Source organism: Channa argus, chromosome 10 (assembly GCF_033026475.1).
Source record: "Channa argus isolate prfri chromosome 10, Channa argus male v1.0, whole genome shotgun sequence".
In the NCBI taxonomy this organism is placed as follows: domain Eukaryota; kingdom Metazoa; phylum Chordata; class Actinopteri; order Anabantiformes; family Channidae; genus Channa; species Channa argus.
The window spans coordinates 25,176,687-25,198,078 of record NC_090206.1 but is presented as its reverse complement, the minus strand read 5'-3'; the positions used below and the strand labels follow the sequence as shown (position 1 = coordinate 25,198,078).

Here is a 21,392-nt window from a genome sequence, read left to right as displayed (position 1 = left end):
CTCTAGATGTACACACACATCACATTATTTAAATTTAGTCTTTATCTAAAGTTGCAATATGCTGCAGTCTAAATTTGTAAGTGGGGGAACACTTGAAAAAAGGCTTGATGGGGAGGTTGACATATTTTTTACTGCTGGTCCACAAACACAAATGTGGTCTGCTGCTGCTTTCACTCTACATCGCAAACTTGTCTAATGCACACAGCCCGGGAGGACACAGAAAGACGAAAACATTTAGGGAAAATCCCTGTACTCATTTAGCAGGAAATGCCTTTGTTTGTACTGTACATCTCCCCTGCAAAGCCAAGCGAATTGATTCTGCACAGCGCTAGTAATTAGCTGGTGTTATGAGATCCCTGCTGCCAGCAAAGCAAAGCCCGAAAAAAACCAAAGCTGCTGTGGTTTTAATGCCAGGATCAGGTGTTCAGATGTTCGACAGGCTGCCTGGCCCGCGGGGCTAAGCCCGGGCTTAGCCCTGACACAGAGAGATTGCCGTGCGCAGAGGAAGGAGGGAAAATTGCCTTTCATGGATTCAGGCAGATTATAGAGTTTAAGTCACCTGTCTACAACAGTTCATAGTCACAACCAATACTTTCCATCTATCTTAGGAGCCATTTCCTTTTTTCGCAGGCTGACAATGACAGATTACAATATCGCTCCCACTCTGCCGCTCGGTCTAGTCACCACTCTGCACAATGGACGTTGTCAAGTACAGCAAAACCGGACTGGGCCCGTTTAACTTTGATTTCAGTGCAGATTGGAGGCAAAATAGGATCAATCAACAAATCTGAGCTGTGAAAGGAAAAGAAACTTCTGGAATCCAATAGTTTCCCTTTGGACATAGTTTAATGAAACTGAAAATTAGTAAAGATTTTCATTTTATAAAAAACCTGAGAACAAATGTTTTTTTCTCAAAGCCAGTTTTATGTTTGCGAGTTTTTAGATCGATTCGATCTGGAACCAAAATCTGAGACACTTTAGGTGAAAGCGTGTGAAGCTGTTGTGGACTTTTATCTCCAGATCGAAGGACTGTAAAAGGTTTGTCCGCTTCCTCTACTTCAGTATCAGTTTTTCCTGGAGTTAACCGGAGGAAAGGCCTTGCCACTTACCTTAGCTCCCACTTCCTTGACTTTAGCAGGTCTGCATTTTTCCTTTATAAATCAGCATCTCTGCAGACTAACAGTTTCCCTTCTGTGGTAAAATAGAAAGTATTTGGCCCATTTTGAAGATGAAAATGTACATTTTTGGGGGCATACAGTACCTGTTAGTCATCCCAATGGGCTCCGTTTCAGCAAATAGCTTCAAGTTAATGGTCCCCGTTTAAGGGAAGAAGTAGGATTTCATTGGAAATTTGGAAATCATTCATTCATTCCTTTGGGTTTACAGCTACGTTTCTGTAGCCAAAATCAAATTATTGCCAGGAACAAAGAATCCATTTGGAGAAATATGTTATCGGGCCGCTTCATTTAATTCTGAGTCGGTTAAGTAATTTGCTGCAATGCAACTCACCAACACGTTCTGCACTATATCAAAGAACTAAAAGTGTAATTTCCTCCAAGGCCAAATAAGGCATAAACATTTAAACGAAGCCATTTTGACATGTAGTCTTTGCATCCCTCCTCCTTTTCCTTCTCTGTCTCTCTGGCCTCTTGCATCTCCTGTAGTGCATTTTGCTAGTCAGCTGATCTTGACAGACCTGCATTGCAACCCTCTTCCTCCTCTTCATCTCAGTGCATTGCCTCTTCTCTCCTGCCCGCTGCAGTATGGCAGTAGATTGTTTCTCTACAGATTTGTGCATCCCTCCTTCCTGCTATTGCCTTCACAGTATGTTCCCCACCCCCCTTTCCTTCCTGCGCCTCCATAGTCTCCTCCACTGCCATACACTCACCCCTGCTGAGTGTTGGCAGCAGTGCGACACCTTTCAGATACTCTAGCCTTGCTGTCTTGTTCGCTCCTTGATAGAAAAAAGCGGTTGTTTTCCTTAATGGGGACAAACAACGTTCTAGTTGGTAACATGATGTTAGAATATGCTGTGTTTAATTCTGATCCTTTTTTTTATTAGACCCCAAAGGCTCCAAAAATGAAGCTACTCACAAGAAAGGTACTTTCCTTTTCTATCCCTTTTCTTCTTTTCTTCCCTGTCCATAGTTTTGCATTTGTCAATCACACATGCAATGTTAAGGCATTTTGCAAATGTTGGCAGATTTAGGAATATCAGGGACATGCCTGTTTGGTGTAAGTGTATAGATTTTGTCATGTGATGTTGTAGATTATGTGAATTTAAAGGGCAACTTCACCAATTTTCAACTTGCCTTCTATGGCTTTAGTTTAGGGGGTAAATGTAAATTAATGCTTTTAGACTTCCCCCTGACATCCCGATATTCGAATAGTCCTCTGCTTCTAGTTGAAAAGCTCCTCCAGATGATGTCACCGGGAGGAGTTTTTCATCATTAGGAGTTCAGACGATGTCATCTGCGGAAGCTCTGGAAAAGCAGGTTGACCATGATTGCAGCCTCCAAGAGCAACAAGATGACATAATCTAAACTAAAGGTTCCTCCAAGTGATGTCATCTGGAGGCGGTTTATAAATAAAAGCAGAGAAATATTTGTATGTAGTCAGAGAGAAGTTTAATGGCATTCGTTTACATGTGCTACTCAAACTAGAACTAAAAGAAGGAAGTTCAACATCAGTGAAGGCGTCTTTTAAATGCTCCAAATGTTAATGTCTAGAAATGATGGAAGAACGTCTGGTGACATGTGCTATTATGAAAAAAGTGTGTGTCAAACATCAGCAAAATTTTGTGTTGATATAAGAATTCTACTCCATTAATGCTATGCATAATTGTTTATTAGTGGCAAAACAGCAAAAAAAAAAAAAAAAAAGCAGCAGATATGAAGCCTTTTATCCTTTTATCCTGGGCTCAGGTGTCCCTGCCTCCGCACTGCCTCACTGTTAAGTGTCAGTTCCTTCGCCAACACATGAGCCTTTCCTGTGACAGAAATGGGTTTTGTTGCCCTCGTGCACATGCACCTCACCCCACCTCCAAACCCTTCTGCTGTTCAGAAAGCAGCTTTACACGAAACCTTTTCACTTCATAATGGTGGATTTCTTCTGATTTCTATTATTACGCTGCAGATATACATGTTCTATGACACTAAGAACAGAACCCGACCTCCCTCGGGTGCCAAATATTGGCAGTTTGTTAGTGAGTCATGTGAAAATAATAAATTAATAAAATAGTGAATGACTTCAACTCAGATACATTGTTGGCTTTTATACAGCATTTCAGTCAAAACTCTGTCTTCATTTAATTTTAACTGGAGCAAATATGGTGCTGGAGCACATACATTTAATTTCCTGTAGCCCCAGTGTTTGGTAAAAAGCCTAGTGTTCTTTTGGTTTATCCTTGTGTCACCCATCAGCTTGTGTACCTGACAGCTGGGAACTGCCTTTACCACACACCATTACTCAGCCTGGCTTGTTACTAGGCTCAAATATTTTATCTACAGCTACTTTTCAGTCCTCATAGTCTCCAACAGACACAAAACAAGTCAAAAGAAGTTTCTGTGAAAGAAGTTTCACAGAAAAATTCAACCGGCCATCTTTCCACTCTCAGTGCCTGATAAACTGTGGCATATAATAAAATGTATTAGTACTGTATAGTACTAGTTGTTGTGTACTATAGTACAGTATTAACAGTATAGTCTTGTGCATTGTAGTAATATTCTCCAGTATGTATAGTATAGTACAGTAAAATACGGTGTATTTATAATAGCAGTAGCAGTAATTTATGATCATAAATATTATGATCATAAATAAATCTATAGTTTTTTATTTAGTGTTGTGTTAAGTAGAGTACAGAAAAGTAAAGGATTTTATATACAGTATCACTTTTAATAGGAAAGCTCATATCACAGCAGGCCCTTAATGCAGTGGCTCCTGTCGGTCGGAACTAATGTGCACAGTATATGGCCCTAATTCGTGTGCACGAAGTGGAGGTCAAAGCGTAAAACCACACACCCCTGACACATAAACACAATGGTCCATTCTGCAATGAGTTCTGCAGGACCTTCCAGACAATTACTGTTGGTGATGGAGCAAACAGCAGATGTGATGCACTGGCCATACTTTACACAGCCAACACAGCTTAAGGCTTATTTTAATCATTCCTGCAAACATATTACTTCCTCCTAGTTATAGCAGTAATACTATGGAAATATCCAAGGTCCCATTGCCCCAGTGCCGACTCAGTCCGAATCCTTCTTAAGATGATTAAAACAAAAATTCTGCTTCAGCAGCGTCTTTATCCACAGTACTGCTGATATGATCCTTTTATGTCTGATTACTCTGGGTGAATAATGCTATTGAGAGAGACTCTGTTGGTTTGCACACTAAAGACCCCAATTACCTTCTGAGCTTACTCTGCTGGCCAAAATCTTTTATATTAGCAGTCTGCCTGCCTTCAGGCTGCTGTGATGCATAACTTAGGATGGCAAGAAAAAAAATAAATGGCAAGGCTAAAAAAAAAAATTGTAACAATTGTTTTTTTATTTCAGTTTAAGATTTTCAGTCTTAGATCAGACAAACGTCAAATTTGACCTCATATTAGAATATTGGTAATCTGTTAATTCTAATGAGATGTGTCTTGGTTTTCGGGTCACAATAAATAAAACTGGTTAGACTAACGCTTTTTAATTAAATAAATATTAATGAGAAAGTCTACATGCACATTACAGACCGGCACAGGAGACGCTCTGAGAATTTGGTGTTTTCCTGGCCTTGAAACACATATTGCCTCTTTCATAGAGACATGAGGATCTGCATTGTCTGGAGACTGGAGTACATGGCTGTGTGGTGTTTTTGAAGGGAAACACTGAGTTTGATTGCTATCAACTGCTTGTTGGGTTAGAGGATGTGTTACCAGTTATCAGGACCCTTAACTGCTCTGTCTCAATTCAGGGGTCTCATACTTCTGAGGCTGCATATTGCATCACAGTGTTGCGACGAGGAGGTTTCATTCAAGACCCTTTCATTTGGGTTCAACCTTCGTGGTCTTAACAGTCTACAGAGGCCACATCCTTTGAAGCTACTAGAGCTAGTTTGCATACTAACCTATTTCGAGAGCACACTAATGAAATAAGAGAAGTCAGGTAAGTCTAAACAGCTAAGAAACAAGCTAATCACCTGAAAGTAACAACCTATCAAAAAGCTTTTGGTCGGCTGCAGATTAAAGCTCATTGATCCGTTCTGGTCACGGTTCTCACTTTGCACACTAAGCAATAATTACTGCCTTTTACTGATCGGACTTGATCTGCATTCCCTATCCTCAGGTGGACCCTCACCCCTTTTACATGCAGTGATTGTTATTGACATGCACCAGTTTTTCATCATCAGGAATCGTAGCACTACAAAGTAACACACAGGCACAATCTTCAACATGTTTTTTTTTTTTTCTTCTGCAGAGCTGGGTGGGTTGGGATGACTTGAGGAAATGTCAGTTTTAGAAGAGAAGAGGGAGGACAGCTGAGGAGACATGGAGGGACAAAGATTAGGTTAAAATAGATGGAAGAGAGGAAACGTGCATCGTGCAAAAGGATGAAAAGGGGGGATGAGAGACTGTGAAAGAGAAGAAGGGAAGGCAAAGGCGAGGAAAGGACAATCCACCAAAGAAAAAGGATAATGAGGAAATGGAAAAGAGAAATGAGTGATAATTAACTCAAAGACGCGAGTGAAAGAAAAAACCAACAAGAGGAGGCAAACTAAATTAAGGGACAGTAAATGGCAGGAGAGGATGTGAAAGGAAGGACAAGGAATGAGGAAAGTAAATTAAGACAAGAGGCTAGAATGTCAAATAAGGACTGTGTCCCTACCGTCCTTTCATTAACAGGACAGCCAGAGTGAGAGAAAAGGAAAATGGAAGGAAGGATGGAAATATAATCTGAAAGCAAGACCGAGAATAATAAGTAGAGAAAGGAGAGAAAACAGCAGAGAACAGAATGAATGAGTGGAAGACATCACTGTACAGTAGAGATGTGAAGCAGTGAACTCGACAGGGAAAGAAAGACATCATCGAGGGGGAGACGTAGGAGGAAGGGAAAAGGAGAGGAAGTCTTCGGGGAGGAGGGAGGACATAGCGAGAGAAGTCATCTCTTCTAGCAAGTTCAGCAGAATCCAATCAGCAGCTCAGGGACTGAAGCTTCACCACAACCAGCCTTTCTTTTGTGGGATGTTGAGCACGAGTCACCTCTTCACACCGACTCTGTATGCAGATAAATGTTAGGCCAAAGGATATTGTTCTGCCAACAGATTCTCGACTCCCACCCCTCTTGGTGCTATGCAGGGAGCCTGAGGATTCAGTAGGTCTCTGTAGATTTATCTTTATCCAAGAGTCTGGCTGCAATGCTTTTGCGTAGCTCTTTAGAGAGCTGACACTTGAACTGCAGGCTGGAGCAAATTGCACGTATTTTACTTTTTATTGAGAGCAAAAAAAAAAAATACACACACACAAAAAAAAAATCTACTGCAATGTAGATTTGCTTATCAAGTGGCCTGTCTCCCAGAGAACACCTTTATTATGTGATTTCACAATGCTGCAGAAAGCGAGCGCTGCAAAGTGATCACTGCAGGCTGGAGCACACAGTGTGGTTTAAGTGATTGTAAGGCAGAATAGCCCCCTACACAGATTATGTATCCATCCAGAGGCCTATTTTAAAGAGGAGAACAGGGCTGTATTGTGATCTAGAAAGGAAAATACTCAGGATTGATTGCAGGTTTTTCCTCCACTGGTAATTGTTCGCACAACAAAAGAAATTCAGAAAAGCCTGATGCAATAATTATATAAAGATATTTTCTATGCATTATATTGTACTGTGCTTCACTATATACAAGTGCGATAATGACCAACAAATTATTACCACTGAATAGTCGAAACACAGCTTGGATTAATTTATGAAAACAAATTGTATTAAAGAATGAGAAAATCTCATTTGCAAAGTGTAAATATTTATTTTGCACATGTCATGTTTAGTTGTTATATAATTTTCAAAATAAAAAGAGCAGGGGAGAGTCTGAAATTGAACGTTTTGGATTTCAGAGAGTAAAAATGATTTCTCATAGCCGAGTCTTTTATCAAGGTGGACTCAAATTTTAGATACAACTATTTAAATTCAACTATAGTTGAAAAATAAAATCCATGTAATACGCACAACACAAAAAGTATAAATTAAAACATGCATTTAAAATAAGAGTTAAAATATTTCAAATAAACCTCCAATTTCCAGAAAAGGACATAATACTGAATTGACCCATTTTATCAGTGGGTTTCAGAGGACAGCATGCGATTGTTGTAGGGATAAGGTGAGGGGCTGGACTGTGTGTGTGTGTGTGTGTGTGTATGTGTGCGTGTGTCTCCACTAATCACACGTGACCATTTACCTTCCTTTCAAGATAATTAAAAGCAGTGCGCTAACAACGTAGCAGGATGACACAGCGTTAAATCCCATTCCGATTTATTAAGTAGATAAGCTCCGGGCAAACATACAAACCGCAAATAAAAATGGGGAAAAAAACAAAAACAAGAAACACATGAACTCATTTACGTGCATGTGTACAGTGTAAATACTTCTAATCTTTATCTCACACACACAAGCACACACACTGCAGCATCACTGCCTTTCAGTGATCCAGTGGAATAAAGCTTCCCTCACCTTGACTCTGTTGCTCTGTCTCAGCCACAGTCCAGTTATTGATTTCTGTCCCTCTGCAGTCAGGCAGCTGCCAGCCTGTCATGTCAGTCAAAACCTGGCCTGGAAAACCCTGCGGATTCAAGAACGCTGCTTACTGATCCACTGCAGAACCAGTGATTCAGTATATTTGCATTAGTAAATAAGTTTAAAGGAAATCAAATTTTAACTCAGTTGGTGTTACTGTTATATTCTTATGATGGTAGAAAAGACACGGCCTCAAGTTCAACCAAGCTCAACTTTCAAACTGTAAAGCGATAACTGCAGAGGTGCCGCATTTGCCGGCCACATGTCTGCAAATGCATGTTTTCTGTTCAGTGTAAAAACGGAATAATTGCCACTGTGCCTCGATCTGTTGGTTCTGGCATCTGGTAAACACGTGAATCAAACACGTGAATATATTACTAACGTTCAGTCTATTTTAAAAATGTTCATTAGATTTTAGAAACTCACATTTGAATAGCACTGATGAGCAAAGGGATCAAACCTGTTTCTATACTTTACAACTTTTCTACCATGTTCATGCTTTGCATTTCTGTGGATGTTGACTTTGTAATTGCAACTGGATTCCATTTACTGTAAACATAAGGAAATGTTGGCAATTAATGTAAACGGCAAGTTGCAAATATATTGATATAGAACAGGTCACTGAAAAGTTTCCGGGCAATGTATCTGCTAAAATGTCCAAATTAGCAGTAAAACATCCACTTGTCTAGTAAAGTTGCATACAGACAAAAACAGAAATAAGCAAATCTTCAGACTTGTCAGTCTGCAGCTACAATTAGCTTGTTTGCCGTTGCTCTGGAGGAAACAGTAAAGACTAACAAGCTAAACCATTTTGCAGCTTCACAGACTGTGTAGAAGAACTTCATTTTGGGTTTTAGTGACTGTATGGGGATTTTAAAAAACACGATTCAAGAGCAAGGACGACACACAAATATGATACGGGGGAAGAGTTTATTAAAGATAAAATGTATAAAAGTCAAAATAGCACCTGCTGAATAGGAACAGCCTTTGAGAAAGCAGAAACCTGATAGTCAAATGGATGAGCAATCATCCGTCTTGGGTTGGTACTGTGAAGGACTAGCAGCTTAAGATCTAGAGAAGAACCAACAAATCCCCCTGGAGCAAGCACTTAGGTAAAAGAAACAACTCCCTTTAAACCTCTGGCAGAACCAAGCTCAGGGTGGGCAGCCATCAGCTCTGGGCTGTTGGAGTTGAGGTAATAGGTGATGGGTTCTTGTGCTCAACTCTGCTTTGAAACATAAGTAAGTAACCTGGAGTAGACATTTGGATTCTGAGGACCCAAAATTGGAAGAAAATGCCGGCTGTAGGTGAAGTGTTAGGGTGACTAACAATACATAAGGCTGAAATCACCGTGTCTAATAATTAGCGATCAAGGTAAACTAGGAATTAACCTGCCATCTCCCTGCCTGAGATAGTAGTAGTTATATTGAGCTAGGAATATACAACCTGGCATCCCAGTGACCGAGAGAGGTAAAAGTAGTTATTGTAAACTTGGAATATTCAAACCTGGCATCCCAGTGCCTGAGAAAGTAGTATTACATATACTAACGTACCATCCCGGTGCACGACGGGGTTAAAACAGGAGGTGATTAAAAATGCAAGCCCGGCATCCTGGCTTGCGTCAGGAAGCCCGTCAGTACCTCATTCTGGAAACAGTAAAGTGAGGGGGTGTTACAAACCTGGCAACCTGGTGATGTCACACGCAGGTGTAGGTGGTTAGGGACAGAGGTGTGTCAGTATGGCGTTTAACGTAGACCTGTGTGGTCGATCATCATAAGTTTAAGAGGGAGCTGTGGAAAGTCGGGAGGAAACTTGGGACGGCTGCTCGTCCTTGGAGTAAATCTGTCGCCGCCTTTGACGAAGATGTGGTTCTGCGGTGGTTCCCCGTTTTCTAGTCTGGATTACAACCGTGGGGAACGAGGCCGCAGGTCAGACGATCGGCTAGAAGAGGTGAGTTAGTCATTGCTGGTAACGTTTTTCCAGATGCTGCTAATCTGACTGAGCTTGGCCCGCACGCTCCGATGCTCCGACACGTGCGAAAAACGAGAGGACCCTGGTTTGTAGAACAAACACCGGAAGTGGCCATGTTTGAGTCTGTAGCTCAGGTGGTAAAGCACTCATCCACGGTCCACAGGGCCAATGGTTCGATATATAAGCCGAAAGGACAAAAAAAATAAATAAAAATTATGTGCAAAGTTCTTGAAACTCTCACTTTAAATTCACCCTCAAAATGAGTTAAGTCATTTGAAAAAAGAAAAAACAGACAGACAGAAGTGCGTTAGGCCATTATTGATGTGCTTTTGTATAATATGTATAAACAAGGGGAACGGAAATGCAAGTACACCCAGATAAAAACTGTGAATGCTCCCAGGCAGGGATGGCAATTTTGGGTATATGTGCATAGCCCCACACACACACACACACACACACACACACACACACACACACACACACACACACACACACACACACACACACACACACACACACACTAAGCCTCAGGTGATTTCTGACCAAGCTGCCATGCACCCATCCATCTCCCCATGCTTTCTTCTCTGTACGCCTCCCACTTTGAATGCATTTCACCTCATAATAAAACTTGAACACCCGAGGCTGGAAGAGAGAATATGAATGAGAGGAAGAGTCGAGTGATGACAAGACAGAAAAAGGAGAAATGGAGTCATGGGAAAAGTGGAGGAGAGATGGAGGAGGTGGCGGTGGAGTAAAACACATCATAATGATATTTCTCCTCCCTTGCTGGGGAGGAAGTTTTTTTCCCTAAAGTTCACTTCATGGAGAAAGTGATGATGGATGGTTGAATATGTCGGTGGGAGAAACGACCATTCCTCATCTCAGCACTCCAATTAAAATGTGACAGGAAGTGTTTTTTCCCCCCGCCACTGATCAACCACACTGTTTACTCTGTCGTTTAAATCGAAAAGGATTCACCGGTCTGTAGGAGAAGCCAGGTATACGCTTTTATATCTGGGAGTATAATGAGCGCTGTCGGTGTAAATGAAGAGGGATTGAACGCACGGAAGAAGGCCTATGGCATCTGCATGGGAATAAAGGCAGATTTACGGACAAAGACAGGTTCTCTTTTCAGCCGCTGCTTTATAGAAAGTACATACAAGAAAGTGAAAAGGAGGAAAAAAAAAACAAAGTTTGTTTCAATAGTGTTTCATTGTGTAGTCAGGAGACGGACGGCACTTTAATGTTGCACAGCCTTCGAGCATTTTCTTTTCTTCCCCTCGGCGTTTCACAGCCTTGATGTTTGTCTCCTCCTCCGCTGTCGTGTCTGGATGTAACGGAAAACACTGAATAAAACAGCAGCAGGCGCAGGAAGACTGAAAGTTATTCTCACTCTCTTTGTCCTGCTTAGTATGTACAGCAAGTCAAGAGAAAATCATTGAAAGTTTGCTCATTTGAAGCAAAAAGTAAATTGGAGGATTTTAATATTTTCAAGCTGCTGCAGCTTGTTTCCTTCTTACTTCAGATTATTTTTGTGCCTTTTTAATTGGTAGCAGCCTGTGAGATAGGAAGCCAGGTTAGATCGGGAGGGATATGACATGCGACGATGGTCAATCATCCCTGGACACAAACTGTGGACGTTCTGTTTATGTGATATGTGCATTAATTATTAATTAACAACCAGATGCCCCCAGGGTGTTGTAGTTCTGATCAGTACATTCTCTCCCTAGACTCCATATCTGACTCCCACTCCTGATACATATATTACGGCCTCTATATGTGACCAACTTAGCACCAGTCTAAATGCTGATGACAGTGGTGATGGGTAGTAGGTGGTCTACTGAACCATAGCTATGGTCGTAGCATCATCCATCCTGCTTGTTTCCTTTCCTTTGGCGTTTTAATATAGTTGTATACCGACCAGCCCCAGACACAGCGGGCAGCATTTTCAGCCATGTCCAAGCGCCATGTTGAAACCACCAAACGATATAAATGTTGCTGTGAATTGCCCTCAGCGTCTGTGCCAGCACGTGTATGCAAACACATCGCGCTGCGTTCACTGAGCCCTGCTACTGTTTATTCTTTGGTGTGTAAACCGCCAGCCATTTGCAAATATGCCCCTTCTCCTATATCCCATGATCCTTTGTGCCAGGCGCACAAAGGAAATATACTAGCTTTCACCACAAAATGAGCAGTTTGTGTGAAGTTAGAGCTAAAGTGCTTTATACTTCCTTTAAGCCCCCAGCACACTGGATTTTTCGTGGCCAAACAGCCTTTTGAAAGCTTTTTTTTTTTTTTCATTCAAGTCAGCCAAGTTTCATCTAGAATCAGCTTTATGACTTGTAGCAAACTTCTGAAGTTGAGCTGAATAATTCTCACATAAAACTCTCAGCGTCTGATAAAATGTTCATTTATTTTACTGTTTCACTATGGAGTCTGGCGATTTATGATACTTTCCAGGGAAACTTTGCTCCCCACCCCCCTCACTGGCATTATACCTCGGATGTTTATGCACGGAGGATGAGAGCTGAATGATCACCTCCTCGACCGTCGTGTCTGGACATAATGGAGCAAAAACAGCTATAGGAAAAGCAAAACAACCCTCGACTTCTTTCTGCATTAAATTCTCTCGGTCCTATTTGTAAAATGTGCCGTGTTTCTCAAACTCTAAGCATGTGTGGGGAAATATATATTAGCTCAATAAAAAGTGAAACTGCTTTCCCCTGGACCATATAGCTTACAGACGACGCCCTATAAATATTTCATGTCTCACAACCATTGTACTATTTTTTTCTTTTCTTTTTTTTTTTCTTTTTTTTTTTTGCTGAAGGCAGCTCAATTGCCAAAGAAGCAATCCTGTGTAATTTAGAGTGTTATTCATATGATTCCTTCCCCTGCTGCTCATTGCTTTGTTTAGCTCGATGCCATTGGTTGCTGTGTAATAAATTAGGCCTCACTGATGCAGCGCTGAGGTGTCACTTAGAGGAGAACAAATTGTGCATCAGGAGAAGAGAGAGTTAAGAAAATCATAGGGTAGCAGGGCCAAGAGAATCCTCCAGGTACCTGTGTTTTACAACCTTCCTAAGGTTTGATAATGGAGCGTAGCTCACTATACAGTAGCACCTATACTGCTTTTTGCAAAAGCATGAGATGTGCTTGATTAATGCCGCTTTATTAGTTCCACCAGGTGGTCCAGGTACACCACAGTGGGAACACGCTAGTAATGAGGATGTCAGCAGAGAAGGCTGATGGGTTGACCACTTAATTGGTCCCTGTAAATGCCAGAATGGTGATGAGAAGGGGGAGGGGGAGGGGGAGGGGGGGGGGATGATAAAACTGAGCCTGCCCTGTTTTGTTTTCAGCTAAATCTGCTTTTATCAGCTCTGTCCAACTTGTTTGTAGAGGCACACACTACAGTTGGCACAGTGCTTATTGCATTTATTAATTATTTTCTACCACAACACATTGCTGGACATCTGCTGTTTAAATCTCAAGACATTTCATTAAGATTTGACTGTAGACATTGAGATCCATTAGTTGCGTTGGACTAAAAACACCGTTCATTGAGTCATTTCCTACATGGCCTAACAAATTAAGGGCACGGAGTAGCAACGTGTGGAGCACCAACCCTGATAAGCAGCGTGTGTGAGAACTCTTGTTTTAATGCTTTATTCTAAACAGATTTGTCAATTGGTGAGAACAGTCTTTGAAGGCTTCAAATTGTCTTTGTCCCAAGCTTAAAGTGAGTCCCTGCAGACTGGTCTGTGTCCTCTCCTTCAAATGACATCATCTTTTTAACTTCAGATTTCAAATAAATGTTCCTTGGATCATATTTTTAACATGACAGCGCAGAAATGTGGTGTGTTATGTCAAAGGGAACGAAATAACGTGGAGACTTGCAGTCATAACAGCTACGTACAGGCTGAAATGTGTGTTGTTGTTCTACCTGGATCACCATCATAACCAAATGGTTACATCCCATCCCACATAACTGCAGCAGCCTCTAAGTTAATGTCTGGTTCAGTAGCGTTGTTGCAAGTTGTGGCCTCTTTTTGTCTCTCCCCATGTTTCCTGGCTGCCACCTCACTGTTTAGTAAAGGTGAAAAATAAGTATTAAAAAAAAAAGATGTGTGCATACGTAGTAGAAAACATCGGTGTTCGAATATGTGATTCATCAGAGTAATGTTTCGCTGTTGATCACAAAGATGTAAAAAGTGAGAGCTCACTGTATTTTATCGTCCTAGGAGCAAAAATATCAAACTAAACTAAAAGGCTTTTTTTCTGCTCATTCACGTACATCAATGGTTTTATATCTTTAGCTCTTTCATCATTGTTGCAACAACATGCACAGATTGATTTTCTTTGTCGTAGCAGTAGAACCTGCAGGGTGCAGACGCCCTGCATCAAGCTTTAGAAGCTTTAGACTTGGTGGCAAAAACTGCATGTCTCAATTGCAAGATTTATGCAGACTGCAGATGTACTGTACTAGATGGTCTGGGTTTTATCTTGTGGTTTTTTCCCCAAAATAATTTAAAATATTGTAGTAAAAGTATTTTGTTACTGAAATTTGTTTCAGTCATACTCTAAACTCTGACCTCCCCAAAATGTACGGATTTAATGCTTCTCCTCTAACAAAATGTAAATGAGCTCTTCAGACACACGCCTGCACGTTTAGCTGCCTTCATCGTCATTATGAACTGAACTGTGCTTTTGGTGCTGCAGTGTGTCAGACGCATTTTGTTTGAGAAGAGAACCAGCTATTGTTGTTACTGTTGGCAGATGGGGATCGAGCCCCCACCAGAGGCTTGACGATAGCCGCAGCCAGGACTGGGCGGATGCTGATAAGACCTCCGAGCCTCGGTGGTGCTTGATTAAGTCTGAAAAGCAGCAAGGGTGCCATGTTTGCAAGCCAGCGTCTTCTCTGGCGTCCTCAAGCTGATGTCAAGCTGCTTAAACTCAGTCTGTGTCCAAACATAAATGATGGATCTTTTTCAGCTTTTTGTTGTTGTGCTTTCAAGTGACACTGAATAAAAAAAATCTGTTGGCAGAGGTGCAACTCCACAGTGAGTGAAACGACGGCCGATACTGATTCGGTATTTGATTAAATTAAGATCCATTTCCTCAGTGATGCTTTGGACAATAAGAACCAACAAAACACAGAATTTCACTGTGAGAACAGTGCATTGTGTTTTCTTTATTGGCTTCCAGTTTTTGTTATGATGCCGTCAGCGTGCGGCAGAAATGTCTCTCTAGTAGTTGTAATTGCTGTTTTGCTTTATGTAATTTAGGTCTTAATTCTGTCTATTTAAACTAAAAATCAGTTTTTACCAGGACTGTCTTGTTTTTCTGCTAAATATATTTAAGACATGCTAAACTGTGAGTTATGTTGGCATCAGTAATGCTTTCTGCAGTCTTCATGCACCTGATGTATCATCTTCAGATCTGTCCTCCATGCAGGGTTGTGAGTGGATCCCTTTGTAGAAGTAGTAGCTCCAGTGTGAATGTAAAGCTTTGGCCTGCAGCAGCGATGAAATGCAAAACCGCCAAAAAAACCGATGTGCCTGAGTTTGTTACGTTTTCAGCAATCTCGAATTTAATTTGAGGAAACAGTCCCACAGGCTCACGTCTGAAATCACACACTCTCATGCGGCGGCTCAGGGTTGGTTCCAGCCTCAGTTGAGACATCACAGCACAGGACAACATGAAAAGTTGAGACAGAAAAACAGGTCCAGCTCTGCAGAGGGGGGAACTGTAGAACCGGCCAACTATTAATCATTTAAAAAGCAATTACAGGCACTTTCCTGGCAGGTTTATCAGCTTCTTACCACCTCTATTTAGACCTATCTATTTGGAAAACAACCAAACACTCTTTCCCTTCTGTCACTTCTGCTCTGAGGTGAAAAATAAATAGATGATGATGATGATGATGATGACCACCAAACATGACACTGCAAGAGACAGTATGGAGTGTGCACACACACATATTGTGGTGTTTATAGACTTGTTATAATATCTTCTTCATGCTGCGACAGTTAACCACCTTCCTGTTTTGTGCTTTTGATTTTTACGTTTTATCCATCGTACTTTTTTTTTCAGACCAAATGTGGATTTTTCGTTTCATTGCAAAATCTTGCAAATATTATTTATACTGGCAGAATCAGAAGATTGTGAACCCTGGCGGGTCCGTGTCAGCCGGTTTTCATTCCTGAGCCATCAAAAAGTGTCTCGTTGTCCAGTTCTTTCCGTGTTACATGCTGACACTTACTTACGGTACCTGATACTGTTGGTGAGCGACGCTCACAACTTCAGCGCAGTTCAATCGAAACAACGATTCAATATTTGATGCCTAAAGCAATGACATAGTATATAAAGTGAAAAATGTTCAACATGACACAGGACTTTCCCACAGGAGACCAGGGTTCATCTCTAGTGCGAGAAGTTACTATAGTAATGAAGTATGTGTTTCTCTGTCTATATAAAGTCGTTCCCCTCCTAGAGCATCCGATAATAACGCCCAACGTACCTGCTGCATCGTTATGATGACAAAGGATGAAAAATTTGACGCCTTGCAAAGCGTCATAATCTGACACTGTGGGATGAAAACATGATGTATGTGTCACTGGTAACATGGATGCACAAGTTACTGCTTTTCAAATATTTGGGCTTTTTTTTTACTGTATGTTTGGATATGTTGCAATGGTATAATGTGGGGGAGGGGAGAGAGGGGAATCTTCATCTGTATCAAAAACCACAGACATGGGATCTGGTACAGTCGGTGGAACACATCGCAGACCACCATGACACCGGTGATGATCATTTCTCCAAAATAAAAATAATCTAGAAAAGCCCTTTATCTAGTTCAGTTCCTTTAATGCCAATGACATGTTCTGGACTCTGTAATAAGATATTGTGGTCAGTGGTGCTAAATTCAGTGCTAAGATTAAACAGGAGGAACATGAGTTCCGGACTGGAAATCTTCAAACTAGTCACTTATCAAAAAATATTGTTAAAACCACTAGAAACAATTAAGCGATATTTGTTTTTTGCACATTTGCAGTGTGTTTAAATGTCCCTGTTATGCCGTTTGTGATATTTTAAGACTTTTAACTTCAATTACAGAAGTTCACTGGTCCTAGTTTTTTGGGTTCTTTTTATGTCTTTTAAAGCTGGTGAAACTGCAAAACGAGGGGGCAGCCAACGAGGGGCCACTCTGATGTATTTCAATGGCACAGACGTACAAATTGTTTCTTAAAGCTTTTGTTTAGCGTCTGGCAAACAGGGAACTCTTGGGAGCTCAGAGACTGTTTAGAGCCTTTCTGTAGTAAGAGGCTGCAGTTAGCAGAAGTGCAGAGCGAGCGAGTCATTTGTTTCATCCTGCTTTATAGCTGTTGTCACTTGTTTTTAATGAAAGTATAGTTCAGCCGAAGACTGGGTGGGGTGGGGGGGATTAATAGCACACACAGTCAGTGGACTTTATTGGCCTGCTCGGTGTGTGTGTGTGTGTGTGTGAGTTATAATTTGTAACTTTCTAGCTCCCATGCCAGGGGCTAAAAGACTAGGAGTTTATCTCCCAAGAACATTCACAGATGAGTCAGAATAATTCATCTAAAAATATTAAACCTTCACTAATTTCAGTGTAGATATAAAAAATAGTTCTGTTTTAATAATTTAGTGAGTTTAATAGACCTAAATGTGCATTTATTAATTATGTTTTTAAAGTACTCAGCAGCTTAATCTTGCAACAGGCAGTGAAATGTGTTGATTTTATGTGGTGTCCAGTGGCCAGCAGGGACAAACTTCCACAGTGTACATACATGCATGTGATGTGCACGTTGAAAACAAATACAACAAAAATCCCCTGTCAGGTGCCCGTCCAGCAGCAGCAGCAGCACCTTCTGTTGTGTCCCCACCAAAATGCTTCAGCCAAAAAAAAGACTGCATCAGAATACAATCCATCAGTTGATTTCATTTTCTAACCAAAACTGCTGCAAGGTCGAGACAGAGTTGCACTATGGGGACGAGTGTTTTGTTTGATGCTGTTTGGGCTCAGAGGGCTGTTTGAGGGCTACGATTTCAGCGGTCAGGTTAGAATTATGTTTAGGTGTATACGGATCAGGAGAAAATGAGACGGCTCTTCAACAGCTCCTCTCTTTTATGTGGGGGGACGGGGGTCATTTTGAGTTGGATTGTGGTGAGTTTATATCTGTTGTTGTTTTCTGTTTTCAGTTTTGTTGCACAGGCTTTGGTCAGTGAGCGCCCTCACCAGGTGGGGCGGTGGGCTTGTTCAGAGATCCTTCCATTAAGGATACATTGGTGGTTCAGGTTAAAATCAAAGTTGATGTAAAGGTTGGGGTTCATGCATTTATGCTATGGGAAATGTAATGTTGAGGGATACTTTTTGTGTCTGTGAGTGTTCTTAGAACTTGGGGGGGGGGGGGGGGGGGGGCACAGCAAATACAAGAGTGCAGCTACTGTAGCCTGTGAGTCACACTGCCAGCCTGTCCTCCATGACGATTAATGAGCTGTCATATCTTTCTCCTTTCTGCCTTTTTCTTTCTATTGCACCCCCGTCTTCTGTCTTTATTGGAAGGCTATAAAGCAAACTGTCTCTCTCTCCTTCATTGGATGGTTATTAAATGAACCTCTGTGGTTAAAAAAAAAAAAAAGGGGGGGGGGAAGGATGAGGTTTTTGGATGGTGTAGCTTCTCCACCGTGCAGTTTCTATGTCACATGTTGTGAAATGCATCAGGAAAAGTTCAGATTTATTATTATTCTGCACGCCGCCCTCCTGCCACAGAATGAGAGGAGTTTCAAGGAGGCATTTTGAACCAAGCCAGGATGCAAAGAAAATATATTAGAGTAGCTGAGTTAGGCTTGAAAAGCCAATGTGCACAGGTGCAACAGTGATAATGTCACAGCAGCTGGTTTATGGATAAACCCTCTGATGCACCCAAACACATCAGAGTTACTCTTCTCTCGGTTTGAAGAGTCTTTATACATCAGGAAGATGCAGACGTGGTGCAGGAGAGGTGATTTTTTTTTTTTTTTTTTTTTTTTTACTGAGAAGCTCCTGTAGGCCATTAATCTGAGTGTGTTTGTTTGCTGGAATAAAAAGGGCAAAAGGACTCAAACATCTGCAGCACTGGGAGGCTCCAAACTCCTCAGACGTCTTGGTTCGCATCGAGGGCACATTGTTGGATAATTCTATACACACAGATTGTTTTTGGTTTTGTTTACATCTATTTACCTCAAACGAATGCAACATTTACTGCATTGTAACCGCATCGTTTTTTTAATATTATTTTCCCCACGATCACCCACCTTTCTCCTTTACTCTTCTTACAAGCAGTAGAGGTCACTTACTGTAAATATAGCTGTGGATTGGAATATGATGCTTAGCGATGATCACTACGGGGTGTGTTTAAGGACAATCTTCTGTATCCAACTTTCCTCACGCAGACCAGTGAGTCAGTTGTTGTATGTTGTAACTAGATGCTGTAAACCACAGAGGGAACTATCTCCTCTGGCCAGCTTTAATGATTATCCCCCCCCCCCCCTTTTAACAGTATGATTCTACGCAATGGCTTAACCCCAGGTGTGTGTGTGTGTGTGTGTGTGTGTGTCAATGACTCTCAGATGATATTCCTCCCCAGTGGCCTCCGGCCGTCCTCAGACTGTGACAGGGAGAGTAATTGGCCATCTAAATAATCCAGACCCCTTCCTTCATTCCCAGCTAGCCGCCGGCAAGTTGAATTAGACACTGAGTTTAGCCGGGGAGTTTAAACACAAACTGTGTGTGTGTGTGTGTGTGTGTTGGTGTGTTAGCATGAGCTATAGTTTGACTTCAAGTCACATGACTGATTCAGCCTTAATAAACTTACTAAAAATTACATTTTATAATCCAGCCCTTTACTCGAAGCTCTTTTCTTTTACACAGTCTGATGAGGAATGAATTGGATATAATGGAATTGCAGTAATCATATCACAACAACATCGCTGAAGATTGTAAGCAGTGATTTAATGATTTCACAAACAAAAAAAATAAGAAAATTGTACGTAAAATTTACATTTGTATAACTAAAAAGTTGCATTCTGGGACTGATCTGCTCCTGATGGAGACAGCGTAATAATGAATGGAATCATACTGATGGTACTACACTTTCTTAGTCCATATATACATGTTATCGTCCACAGTAACAGGCTCAGCCTCATCCCTGCTCTTGATGTCGGGGCTCTCGATTTATCAATGGAAGCTGCGCTGTGTAAAAAGGTATGAAGAGAAAACTCTTCACTAAGAACTTTTAACATCACTTAGCAGGACTCCTTCTGGTGTTAACGTGACATCCTTTGTGAGTCCAGCTCCTGGACTTTACAGACTAGATTGACTTCTTGTCATCATCAAACCAGCGACCACCTGGATCCATGGATAAGAGGAGTTTAGAGGTTACTCCCTGTGATTTAGTTCTTAGAGCCAATATCATGTCCACCGGCTGAGAGAGATGAGAGCGTACACACTCCTCACTGCAAGTCCACTCCTGCACCAAGTAATCGCATTTGAGTTTGTACAACCTGGTAATACGGTGAATCGATGGAGCGGCCACAAAAGGACCAAATGCTATTTACTTTCACCTTGACTCGCTCATCTGAAAACAACCTTGAACGCAGCATCTCATTTCTGCGGGGAGAGGGAGGGAGGGATGCTGGTATATCCCGGATTTGACCGACAGGTGTTTCTGCAGTCTTGAAATGGAACAGAAAGATCGATTTTTCTTGTTTTTAGTTTCCTTAAGTTGTAATATGCTCTCAGTGACTAAGAACGAATCCACCCTATCAGAATGTTTTCTTCCCTTTATTTGCTTCCTGCAGCTTTAGTCCTCGCCACTGTGCAAATATTTAGCCACACAGAGTCGACAGATCCTTAATGTGAGAAACACAAAACCCCTTAATTGCCATTGGACGGTCTCTTTCCAGAGCTTTTAAACTCTATCACAAACTTTGAAAGAGCCATAAAGGATTCTTATCTGTGTCAAAAAACTATAAGGTTCAAAAATTAGCGTTTTGCACAGCATTGCATTAGGCATGTTTCAATACACCTGTAAGGAAATGAATATTAAAGCTGTTCTAATCAATATTTTATATTAACAATGAATCTCCTGTGTGTAATATAAAGCATTAAAGGGTTACAGACAATTGTCTCCTAACTCTGAAGAGAGAAGGTTAACATGTCCCAGCTCTTTCTTTTGACTGTAAAGATGATCGTTGGTTCCCTCCCTCTTTAACTGCCCAGTGCCCATCAGGAGACGAACACCGCGAGATGCTACCTCATGAACCTCATGAACAAAGTGACGCCGACGAGACTTTTTCTAAGGCATTTTTGGGGCCAATGAGATAATGTGCTGCTCTGTGTAACCTGATGCCTTAACCATAACTATTTGTAATATCTGACTTTGTGTTTGCAGCTGGTTTTGCCGCCCTGAAGTTTCAGTTTAGCTCAGATTGTCACATTTCTTTCATTATACCAAAATAATGTATTTTTTTAAGTGCTACTATTCAACTCACTGCTTCTAGAAACCACAGGGACAAACTAAAGCTTCCTTCCCAACACAAAGACAATGTCAGACTAACACGTCGGCAGTGTCATAAATGTCTTAA

General features: G+C 41.3%; 1 protein-coding gene across 5 annotated transcripts in view; it reads left to right on the top strand.

The window, feature by feature from the left end:
- The window catches only part of glra1 (glycine receptor, alpha 1), a 99,100-nt gene that overhangs the window by 31,488 nt on the left and 46,220 nt on the right, over positions 1 to 21,392 (top strand). For 2 of the 5 annotated variants that reach the window (XM_067518381.1, XM_067518382.1), the window contains exon 3: positions 2,063 to 2,101. The exons of 2 other annotated variants lie outside the window; for them this stretch is intronic. In XM_067518381.1, coding sequence (XP_067374482.1) covers positions 2,063 to 2,101 — 39 coding nt within the window. Of the gene's footprint in view, positions 1 to 2,062; positions 2,102 to 9,566; positions 9,720 to 21,392 lie in introns of those variants that run through there. One more of the 5 variants, XM_067518385.1, reaches the window with a different exon arrangement.